Source organism: Nipponia nippon, unplaced genomic scaffold, assembly GCF_047370975.1.
Source record: "Nipponia nippon isolate SJK-2023a ecotype South Korea unplaced genomic scaffold, ASM4737097v1 scaffold_5, whole genome shotgun sequence".
NCBI lineage: Eukaryota > Metazoa > Chordata > Aves > Pelecaniformes > Threskiornithidae > Nipponia > Nipponia nippon.
In genome coordinates, this window is record NW_028262369.1 from 3,744,336 (window position 1) to 3,756,363 (window position 12,028).

Here is a 12,028-nt window from a genome sequence, read left to right on the forward strand (position 1 = left end):
GCAGCCAGTTATGTATAAATAGTTAAAATGTTATCTTATTCTGATACTTGTAATAAATAAAATATTGTACCTGTACTATAATTAACTTGCCTAAACTCTAGTAGGTTTTTATTTTAAAACTGATGCCAATTATAAAAAAAGGAGCCAATACTCCACTGAATTTCACTCTAAATAGCCATCTTCTCCACTGAAAGGAAAGATGCTTAAGTGATGTTACTCAGTAAGAGAGGGGGCATTACAATTCATCCCAGCGCAGACGGCAGGACAAAGCCTGCGACGTGCGCGTAGCGGATGCGTTGGACACAACGCCCCAGTGCCAGCGAAGCACGTTTTATATTCAACTTGCTAAATAAAATCTTGTATTCCCACATCTCCAAACACCAACTGCGTACTGGGGTTACTGGTGTGCCGACACCGGCTGCAGACTGCGCCCATTAGCACAGAGGAAGACGCAGTTTTCTACCTTTCTAGCAAGCTTGGAGACCACCTGCAAACTGCAAGAATCTTGAACTATGGAAAAACACTAAGGCAAGAACGTTTATATTAAGAATTTATTTGCAATGTATAAAAAGAATACATTCCTTCTATTAAATCAAGGCATAAGTTACTTTGCTATAATTAAACATGAACTACATTTTTATTCCATTTGTAGGTTAGATAATCTTTTCTTCTTGAAAATGGCGTTGATCACAGTACTCCTGAATCCCTGCAAAGACAGGGCAAAAGCGATATAAACGATACTTCAGTTGCACATCAGGAGTCAGTTCTTGCACAAATATCGCCAGCTGGGCCTTCACCACAGTGTAAGTGGCACGAGGGATTTCCCAGCTGTTGGGATCACCGGCTCGTTAGGGAGCTTTGAGATGGGGTTTTTGTGCAACCACGATGAGAAGTGGAGGCAATAACCGGCCGGCTGAACCGTGCTCAGCGGCAGCGAGCACCCAACAGGCCTGCTTCAGAATCTCAGAACGTCCCTGCGAGAGCAAGGACAGGCGTCTCTGCTGAGAGCCGATGACTGAAGCCAAGCGCTGAAACCAGTTACTGAATACAACTTTGTGATCGCTTTGAGAGCCTGCCATAACTGATGCCCAGAAGTGAACATAGTATTTGCATCTGCTACTTTCATAATTGCTATACACAGCTGGTTTTATTATTTGTGGCAGAACAACATAATTCTGTTTAGCACCTTTATATAGTGCAGACCTGAGAGGATCCATTTGCACACTGATTTTCAGACTTACTTTGAATGATACTCCTGTAAGACAACGTAGCTGGAGACTCAGGTGCTTCAGACAAGAAAGACTGGCCTTTGTCACAACTTTTTCCTTGAAGGAGAGGGAAAACAAGAAAGCAAAGCAACGGGAAAAGATGAGCTCTTCTTTATTTTACCCTTTATCCCACTACCAGTTATACCCTTCCAAAGGGCCACTTGCGTCTATTCCTTTCAGGAATCCTTATGTCAACAACACAACTGGAACTACAGCTTACGGTTTTCCAAAGGAATGCTACGAGCAGAAACCTTCAGTCATTCTTTTGGAAGTACAGACCCGTTCCTTGATGTCATCAAATCAAGCGTTAATTGCTAACAGCGGGCAAGGAACCAAGGCATCTCACCATTCACAACAGAATTTGGGTGGTGCCAGTAACAGCGAAGCTAAAGCACTGGCTTTAACGCTTAACGCGCACAAGGGGGTTATTCCTCAGCGTGGTTATGCTTTCATTCAGCCTGCACCTCCAGGGGATTACGCCAAAGAGAAAGACACCTTGTACTTCGAATGTGATTATACAGCTGAAAAGATGCACAATGTAACCTTAATCACGATTAAGTTTCAGCCTAAGGAAATTATCCCAGCACCTTCCTCTTTTCACACCATGCTACATTGCAGTTCCAGTAACTGTTGATAAAAACGGTAAATACCCACTTTTAGATAGAACTAAGAGACAAAACGTTTACTAATCTAATTTATCAGTGTCCAAGTCAGGGTTTTCCAGTAATAACATCAGTATAGGAGGAAAAACTTGTTTTAAACGTAGCGCAATAGAGTAACGTTACCTATTTGAGGATCTAGAGGCACTTTACCCAGGAGGGAAACATTTAAGTTCTGGCACATCTTCTCTGCACCTCCAGTAGTCGGGGGAAAGATCTGAGATTCATTCTGGGACAACACAAAAATTAGAGTTCAAATACTGCAATTCTGAGAACAAGGCATTTCTGGAGCAATGTTTTATATACAAACGACGTCAAGATTAAAAAAGCTCCAAGATACAGCCAGCCTTACCTTGCACTTTGGACATATAAAGCCGCTCATGTTTTCCACAACACCTATGATCGGCAGTTTCACTTTGTGGCAGAAGTTGATCTCCTTCCGAACGTCCTGAAGCGATACTTCCTACCGACACCAGGAAACGCCGCTATTGCAGCTGTAATGGTTTGATACTGAACCCATTAAGTTACACCCTCTGAGCTATTTTAAAGAAAGTCCATAATGAATTGTTACCGCCCTCTTTGTATTCTGAAGAACGTAAGCCTGTGTTATGTGCTCTAGCGACAACGGAACAGGTACAACAGTTCCAGCCCACTGAATGCGGTTCTGTGTTGAAATCTGACTTGGCTCTAGGAAAGATCCAGCCATATTTGTGTTTTATCTCCTATAGCAATCTCATCTCTTTAGTTCTTGAAATGTAACTTTTTCACATTTTCAGTTTACAGAAAGACCCCTGGCATTCTCAGTAGAGCAGGCAAGGAGAAGAGCCACCAGGCTTACGCTTGTTATCCCTTTTCAAATGAAATCTCAAATACCTTATCATCCTCTCAGACTTTTCAGATATATGCCTGACCCCACTCAGTTCTCCTGTTCCCTTCTCCTTCCCCCACCACGCATCTGATCTTACCCTCAACGTTTCACTTCTTTCTATTTTATTCTTTCAGCTGTTGTGGAAATACCAGGTGTCTTTTGCTAGTTTGATCTCCCGTTCCTTTCCAAACCAGGCTTTAAAACCTACATTTGAATTTGATGTATGGTGAGTTTCAGCTCTCCAGGCGCTGATTTTTCTTTTAAAAATGCACATCATGAAGTTGCCTACCGGAGGCCACAGGCTACTCTACCTGGTGTCACACAGCGCACGTCTTAGCACTTAAAAACTAAACTTGTGAACATTAAGCCGCTGGTGAGTAAACTGCAAATTCGCACCGATGTGAACTCTAATCTTGAAGAAGGAAGTGAAAGACTGCATTTCCCTTTGCCACACAGCTTTTGATTGTGAACGGCTCAGTGGTTTAGTGACCCACTCAGATCAGACAAGTGCAGGGTCCTGCACCCGGGTCGGGGCAACCCCCAGTATCAGCACAGGATGGGGGATGAAGGGATGGAGAGCAGCCCTGAGGAGAAGGACTTGGGGGTGCTGGGGGATGGAAAGCTGGCCATGGGCCGGCAATGTGCTCTCACAGCCCAGAAAGCCAAGCGTCTCCTGGGCTGCATCCCCTGCAGCGTGGGCAGCGGGGCGAGGGAGGGGATTCTGCCCCTCTGCTCTGCTCCGGGGAGACCCCCCTGGAGCCCTGCATCCAGCTCGGGGGTCCTCAGCACGGGAAGGACATGGAGCTGTTGGAGCGGGGCCAGAGGAGGCCACCGAAATGCTCCGAGGGTGGCACAGCTCTGCTGGGAGGACAGGCTGAGAGCTGGGGGGGTTCAGCCTGGAGAGGAGGAGGCTGCGGGGGACCTCATTGTGGCCTTGCCGTGCTTAAAGGGGGCCGACAAGAAAGGGGGGGACAGGCTTTTTAGCAGGGCCTGCTGCGACAGGACAAGGGGGGATGGTTTTAAACTGAAAGAGGGGAGATTCAGACTGGATATAAGGAAGACATTTTTTACACTGAGGGTGGTGAGACAGTGGCAGGGGTTGCCCAGAGCGGTGGGAGATGCCCCATCCCTGGAAACCTTCAAGGCCCGGCTGGACGGGGCTCTGAGCACCCTGATCTTTGCAGGGGGATGGACTGGATGGCCTTTAAAGGTCCCTTCCATTCCAAAGCATTCTGTGATTCCTGAGACACCCAGCTAATTCATAAGCCAAGAAAGTCAGCTCCCTTAGATTCTGTCCCATCATTTCTCTGAAGTCAAACAGAGACTCTAAACCAAGGATTGGCGTGAACTGCCAGGATGCTTCTATCCATGGAAATTAAGGTCCTGTACCTGAGGGGTAGTGATGATAACGGCCCCATCTATATGCGTTGCACTGAGATACTGCACAACAGATAAGTGTTCATCTGATGTTCCTGGAGGTGTATCTACAATCAGGTAGTCGATTTCACCCCAGTCCACGTCACGAAGAAATTGTTTGATCAGCCCTAAAAGAAAGGATAAGAATGTGGAAGAGAGAAAAAAAATATCTCCCTATATTTCAAATTTTAGGGTCTACTTCAAATTTTATAGCCTAGGTATGCAGATTCTTCTGACTCGCCAACTTCAGTGCAGAAATGCTTATGTTGCCAAGGCTTAAAAAAAAAAAAAAAGCCCCAACACAGCATTTGACCTAACTTCATCAAATGACTCAAGAAAATAAGTAACCATTCACTCATTTTTCCCTATAGCTTACTATACTGTATTTACATTATTAAACATACGAAATCTTTCAAGCACATAAATTGTTGTTGAAAACAGTTGATACGTACCATTTTTTTTGGGTCCTCTCCAGATGACAGCATCATCGGGACTACTAAGCAAGAACCCCACGGACATGACACCTAAGTTTTCTTCAACATACTAAAAGAGAAGTAGAGAAACTCAGTAGAGAATATAGAACAGTAAAGAAGGAGTACAGAAACCAACTCTAAAACCAGATTCTACAGAAAAAGCAGTTTGGGGCGGGAGGAAGACATTAAGAAAATAAAGGCAGGGAACCTTATGCTTCTCTTTTTATCGAAGGGCATTGAAAACTACAATTTTTGTGCAACGCTCCCCAACTACATTCACAGACTGAAAAAAATCCAGTTGTAGTAAGATTTACAGTGGTTTGTGGAATCACTGGAGACAGCGTAAGGATAAGAGCAGCTTTCCCTCTCAGCATCAAGCTGTCTTTTTAACAGCATACACACTACAGGCGATCTTCAGACAACCAACACTCCTGCAAGACTCTCCCTGCATTTTTTAAATATTAATGAGGTTTTTCTTGGGTGTAAGATACTGTTTGTCTGTCATTGAAAAGGTGACATACTGTACAGCCGCATCATAACCAAAAATCATGAAATCAAGTAACTTGCATTATTGCACACAGTATAGTAGGAAAGTCAGTAAACAAGAGATACTTAAAATAATGAAGCTATTTTAGAAATGTAGTATTATTCTGATTAACAAAGAAACTTAACACTCTGATCTATATAGTCTACGTGCAGATTCTATAGAATATATAAATATCCAGATTCTATAGGATCTGAATAGGGTTCGATATAGATATATAGGATTAGGGTTAGTTATAGATATAGAATCTAATCTAGGATTAGGGTTATAGGGTTATATATTACAGGTTATCTATAGATTCTATAGAATCCAGATATTTACATCATTAGAAAAAGAATTAACAGAGGTACCCCCTGCTCCTCCCTCCCTCGTTCTGTACTTCAGAAGACGGTGCCCAACCCAAACAAACCCAACAAAGTTTCTCAAACAGCCGTGCCAACTGACCACTGGAGACCATCCAGATCCACTCTGATGAACCTGACAATCGAAGCGATGCACAAAGTTACGTTAGAAATAAAGACAGACGTTACATGAAACACGAACGTAAGTCAAACCTGGGTAAACAGATACCCTGCCTAGAGGTACAGCGCTGCGTTATTGGAGCAGCTGAGTTAAAAACTGCAGAAGGGCCAGGTCTCCATTAGTAAGTGAATGATAACCATTCAATACTTTTGCAAGAAATTTACCCATGACTTTATGTATTTATATAAAATGTTCTAGGGCTGATAAAGAGCATCGTGCTAATGTTACTTAAATTAAGTAGCCACGAACAGGCGGCCGATACACAGCAAATGTTTTACAGAACGGGTCATCCTGAAAGCAGACAACTCTTTTGCAAACTAAATTATGCTGAACTTCTCCATCTTTATTTCCCTACCCACTGCCACACGTTTCCCAATAAGCAGTCCTTTTAGAAGCCTGAAGTCTACAAAACCCTAAAATGTTAACAGAAAGTTGAGCAGAAACCCTTTAAACAACATGTTTGAGCATTCACTTACCTGTTCTCCTTCTAGACCCATCATTTTAGGGATCGACGGCCCACAGATATCTATGTCCAGCAGGGCAACCTGGAAAACAAACGCCCAGCCCACCCCACTGGAGACAAGCTCACAGAGGGCTGTTTCCAAAGTCTAAATCATGCAACGAGCACACGCTTCATACAGGGAATGAGTTCAAACCCTTAACGAGAAGGGGAACGCGGTCAGAACCCTGCTTGGGGGGTGTGCGGCAGGGCAGGGGCCCGGGGAACCGGCCCGCAGCGCTCGCCCCTGCCGGCTCCTCCCGCCCGGGGCTCCGGGCCCCAACCGCCTCCCGGGCCCCCAACCGCCTCCCGGGCCCCCAACCGCGGCCGCCCCGCACAGCGCAGCGGACCCCACCTGCTTGGCCTCGTCCGCCGCCAGCCCGTGGGCCAGGATGGCGCTGAAGGTGCTCTTCCCCACGCCGCCCTTCCCGGAGAGCACCAGGACCGTGTGCTTCACCGAGCGCAGCCGCTCCCGCAGCTCCGCCGCCTCAGCTGCGGGGCGACACGGCCGCCGTCAACCCCGCCCCGGCCTCGTCCCGTCCCGTCCCGTCCCCCCCCCGCCCCGCGCCTCAGCGCTCGCCCCCTCAGGGCCTCCCTCACCCGGGTCCGGAGCGGCGGCAGCTCCGGCGGCGCAGAGCCTCTGGTTGGGGCATCCCTGGCAGGCGGCGGCCCTGCCCGCTTGGGCGCTGCCGGTCCCCGGGCAATCTGCAACAGACAACGAGAGCTGGAGCGCGACTGCCGGCGGCGGCCACGACCGGCCCGCCCGCCCCGCCGCTCCCCTCACCCTCCGGCCGCGGCCCGTCCGCCGCCTCCGCCATGGCCGCGCCGCCGGAGGGGCGGGGCGCGGAAGTGCGGGCTCCTGCCGGGCGCGCATGCGCCGCCGCCACCCGCTGCCGCCAGGGGGCGCTGCGCTGCGCTCCGCTCCGCGGCGGGGCCGGGGCGGGAGCGGAGCGGGGCCGGGGCGCGGTGCGGTGCGGGGCGGTGCGGGGCCGGGGAGCGGAGCGGGGCCGGGGCGCGGGGCGGGGCGGGGCCGGGCCGGGCCGGGGCGCGGTGCGGGGCCGCTGCTCGGCCCCGGAGCGGGAGCGGGGCCGCGGGGGAGCCGCTCCGCTCGCTGCCTGCTGACAGCCGCGGGACGCGTCCTTCCCTGGAGGGAGCGGGGAGCGCGGGGGCAGCTGGGGCCCTTCGGCGTGCGGGGCTCTGCGGACCGCGCAGCCCCGCTGCCCGCCCCCCGCCTTCCCCACCCAGCGAGCGCGCCCACGGCCGGCCGCCAGCCCAGGTTGCTGGTGGAGGAGCTGGGCGAGATTCCTCGTTGACAGCAGCACGGTTTTCAAACTACACTGGAATTTCTCCACCGGAGCTGCATCAGATGGAAGCCACTGACGATGGTGCCACAAAACCACTTCAACACCAAAATCTGGATGTTCATCAAGATACTGCGCATCCCGGGAGCTGACCCGAGTGGGTCCCGCGCCGCCCACCCGGGTCAGCCGCGAGAAGGAGACGTACTCCCATGGTTGCGTCAGCTTACTCTATAGCACGGTATGGTACCGCTGGCAGGGAAGCTACTACAGGTTAACACACTTTACTTGCGTGTTTCAGAAGTTTTATACCTAGGAGACTAGGTGTCATTTCAGTAAAATCCTGCCATTGCTATATTTCATAGCAATTTTGAATATATTAATTTCTGTACCTTGCTGGTAGACAATTTTTATTAATTTAATGGGTACAGTCATTTGAAAGATTATTCTTGGCCAATCAACTTCTAAGCAATCAGATAGCCACTGTATTTGGTACATAAAAATTAATGAAATAAATTAATAGTAAATTAATTTTCCAAACCGAGGAAGCGCACGCCAGCCTGCGATGTCATCTGGAGGTCATTACGGCCACCTCACCCCAGTCTCTGCCCCCTTTCTGCCTCTCCCACGGCTGTTCCCGAGCACGGCCGTGTCCTCTCTTCCACGTGTAACGTCACAGCCAGAAAACTGAATTACAGATTGCAAACCGGTGATTATTCCTTGCACTGCTCGTCACCCCAGCATGAACTGAGAGTACGCCTGGCTAAAACTGCCTGTGTAAACTGCGATTGTAAACCTGAATCACCTGAAGAGCCCAACCGAGACTCCCCAACAGGGGACAGCTTACCAACATTCAGCAACGGGCAATTCCTGCCTCAAAATGCTTCCAGCCTACATAGAAATGAGCACCAAATCACAGAGCCATACTTGGTCTTATGAAGAGGAAAATGTTTTTCCAAGAGCTTTGACAGTCTTTTCACCTTCCCTTCATTGTCCCGTTACCTGCGTATAAAGTTCTTGCAATACTGTTATTGATGTTAGGTTACAACCCAAACGATTCTGTGATTCGATTCGATGATTAAAACGGTGCAGACTCCCAACGACTGCAGATGCAGCAACAGCCACCTGAACGGCTGCTACATGAGTAAAACTTAGGTGGTCAGAGAAAGGCATTACATCGTGTAACCACTCTGCTTTGGAAAAATGCACACGATACAGTCACGGCCTTTAAAGTTCACAGGTTTTCTCCTGGAGATGCATGTAAGAGGTACGAGCCTCGAAACAACAGTCCCTCTTGTCGTGGTTACCTCCCGTGAGCCAGACTGACCGGCTCCTGGGGCAGGGCCCATCAATTCTAGTTTAAAAATCACTGATGGTAACTCAAGCTTGAGGGAAAGGCAGGTTGGGGCGGTGGTTTTGGAGGAGCTGTGAGGGAACCAGCGCTTGTCCTGCTTGCAGACTCCTATTGCCTTGGTTGAGAGTGCTGTAAAAAAAGAGTATTTTTCTGATTTGAGCACACTCAGGGGTCCCAAGTATTGCCATTTCTAACTGATTTAGAAACTTGATTGTTTTAACATACAGGTGTTTAAATTACTATTTAAGGCGGTCTCACCTTGGAAACACAACATATAGAAAGGAGCATCTGGTAATATTTGGAAAAGTACCAGCACATCCTAGTGTTAAATGTGTCTTTTTGAGAGAAAAATACCGCAAAGCTATCTTTTTATGAACACTCCCCGCTTCAACAACCACAAGCTGTTTAGAAAGAACACTCTGGGGAAAAAAAATACCCACAAAAACTTCTGAATAACTGTCCACCTACAAAAATAATCTAGAAAAAAAATCTTAAAATACATTTAGTTAAGGTATTTGAGGAGTTTGGCTTCTGTTTTTCAGTCATTAATAAACAGGCTATTGCCCATTTTCCATTTGAAGTATATTTACCTCAGCTAAATGCTCATCAGCACTTCATACTTGTACAACTTCTTCTGTACTTGACAGAATCATAGAACGGTTTGGGTTGGAAGGGACCTTATCTGGTTCCAACCCCCTGCCATGGGCAGGGACACCTTCCACCAGACCAGGTTGCCCCAAGCCCCATCCAGCCTGGCCTTGAACACTTCCAGGGATGGGGCATCCACAGCTTTGCTGGGCAACCTGTGCCAGTGCCTCACCACCCTCAGAGTTTCTTCCTTATCTCTAATCTAAATGTACCCTCTTTCAGTTTAGAGCCATTACCCCTTGTCCTGTCACTACATGCCCTTGTAAAAAGCCCCTCTCCAGCTTTCTTGTAGGCCCCTTCAGGTACTGGAAGGCTGCTATGAGGTCTCCCCAGAGCCTTCTCTTCTCCAGGCTCAACAACCCCAACTCTCTCAGCCTGTCCTCCCAGGAGAGGTGCTCCAGCCCTCTGACCATCTTCGTGGCCCTCCTCTGAATCTGCTCCAAGAGACCCATGTCCTTCTTACATTGGGGGCCCCAGAGCTGGAGACAGGGCTCCAGGTGGGGTCTCACCAGAGCGGAGCAGAGGGGGAGAATCCCCTCCCTCACCCTGCTGGCCACGCTGCCTTTGATGCGGCCCAGGACACAGTTGGCTTTCTTACTTACTGCTCTGTAACTACCTTCTATGGGAAACTAATGAAACAAATGTTATGTGGAAGTGGATCCAAATGTTCAAGCAAATGCAAATGTCTGGGGTGGGAGGAACTGGCCAGTAAGACATATCTGAGAAATATATACTGTACCTTCCCTATGAAAAACTTGGCTCTGTTCTAGACCACAGCTCAGTACAGCACGTTAGGTCTGTGCTTCCTTTCCAACATATGGATTAGATTCACTGATGTCAGCAGGACTTTCCACATTTTAAACTGAGGTATGTGTTCAAATATTTCTGTTTTGGGGCCAACAGATCATCTCCTGTCCCTGAGGTGATACAGAGCGTTCCCCACAAAAAGCACCAAAACAACGAGTAAATCTCTTCCTCAGCATCCCCCTTCCTCCGAGCCAGCGAGGGCTCTTCATGCAGGGGTATCTGGGGAAAAAACAGGATTTATAGGGTGCTTGAGTCGGGCTGAACTCAGCGGTGAACTCTGCCAGCACTCTGGCCATCTCTCATGCTCAGGAATAACTTTACCCTCCTGGGCAGCTGCTGAGAATTAGTTTCATCAGTTACTGCAGGAGGGAAGGTTTTTGTGTGCGTGAGCATTTGCAGTAGCGATCTTACCCTGTTTATACACCCCAGTCTGGTGCCTGTCCGCTGTGTGTGGCTCCACTGCCCGTACCTCACCTCCCCACGGTTAGCACCTACATTTGTAGATATTTTAAACACCGTGAGAAGATAAATGTAACTTACAATCACCGTTTAATCGAAAGTCACCTCTACTTTTTTTAGCTGGGGTGTAATGTCATACCAGCTTTCTGAGACAAGAGATGCTGTAATGTAATGCAAGTATATACATATATATTTTATTTCTCCAGGTTGAAAAAAAGGTTAACAAGCTGTTTCATAGTTAAATATCTGGAGAACAAATGATGGCAGTTGTCTTGCATTTGACCTAGAAGAAATCTGTGCTGATTTAAGGACTCTTAGGATAGTGAAATACAGTGCCTAATTACAAATAATTATTTAGGTTCAAGATTCTTGGCACAGAAGATGGGTCACGATGCGATTTTAGAGCACTGGATTTCAGAAACAGTTTTTTGTGAGAGGCCGGAAGGCTGAAAGGAAAAAATTAGAAAAGTAAGTTATCTGAGAAGTTACTCAACATTTTAAACTGGAGAAAAATCATCAGAGGAAGGTCTCTCCCTTCTTTTATACTTTGAATACAGTTGAGGGGAAGAGCAAAGCCCAAGGTAGTTATACTTTTTTTTTTTTTTTGTCCATTTGGACCAAACCATCTGCAGAGATCACTAGACAATCGTTAGAGGTGACTCCCAGAGCCTGTGTTTCGGCTCAGAAGGCTTGTCTCCACTGCTGCCTTTCCCTGCGGCCACTGATACGCATGAGCCGCTCTGAAGTAAAACTTTTATTTCATTTCGTTCAAGGTAAGCTCACTGAAGGGAAACCTACAGACCCATCCAGAGCAACCCTTCGGCAAATCCCTCTGCACCATAACCAAATAGTCTCACATCGTGTCTAGACCTCTGGGTCCCAACACGCACAGCGCTGCTCCGTGGGGGAAAGCGCTGCTTCTTTGTGGGAAAAACAACGTGCCCTGGGAGGCACGTTCATACAGGAGGTACGAACGGAGGCCCCGGAACGCCGGAACGCTGGAACGCCAGCGGTGGAACAGCCCTGGGAGCTGTGACACCTCCACTGTGTCACAAGGCACTGCGCAGCCCGGGAAGGGTGGCAGAGACCCTGAGGCTGCTCAGAGTGGTGGCGGCGCCTGGACGGCCTGAGGGTGGCTGGACGGCCTGAGGGCAGCTGGACGGCCCGAGGGCGGCTGGACGGCCCAGGGGTGGCTGCCTGAGCCCAGCGCAGG

At 48.6% G+C, this 12,028-nt stretch overlaps 1 protein-coding gene across 1 annotated transcript; it reads right to left on the reverse strand.

Annotated features, from left to right (window-relative positions):
* Positions 1-533: 533 nt before the first annotated feature.
* Positions 534-7,115, reverse strand: NUBP1 (NUBP iron-sulfur cluster assembly factor 1, cytosolic). The gene is made up of 11 exons (XM_087732636.1): positions 7,034-7,115; positions 6,850-6,954; positions 6,605-6,741; positions 6,227-6,295; positions 5,673-5,705; positions 4,664-4,754; positions 4,185-4,339; positions 2,280-2,390; positions 2,054-2,156; positions 1,242-1,325; positions 534-706 (listed from the first exon to the last, which is right to left on the reverse strand). Exons 1-11 carry the CDS (start codon positions 7,065-7,067, stop codon positions 654-656), a joined length of 975 nt encoding a protein of 324 aa, XP_087588762.1. The 5' UTR covers positions 7,068-7,115; the 3' UTR covers positions 534-653.
* Between the last annotated feature and the right edge of the window lie 4,913 nt (positions 7,116-12,028).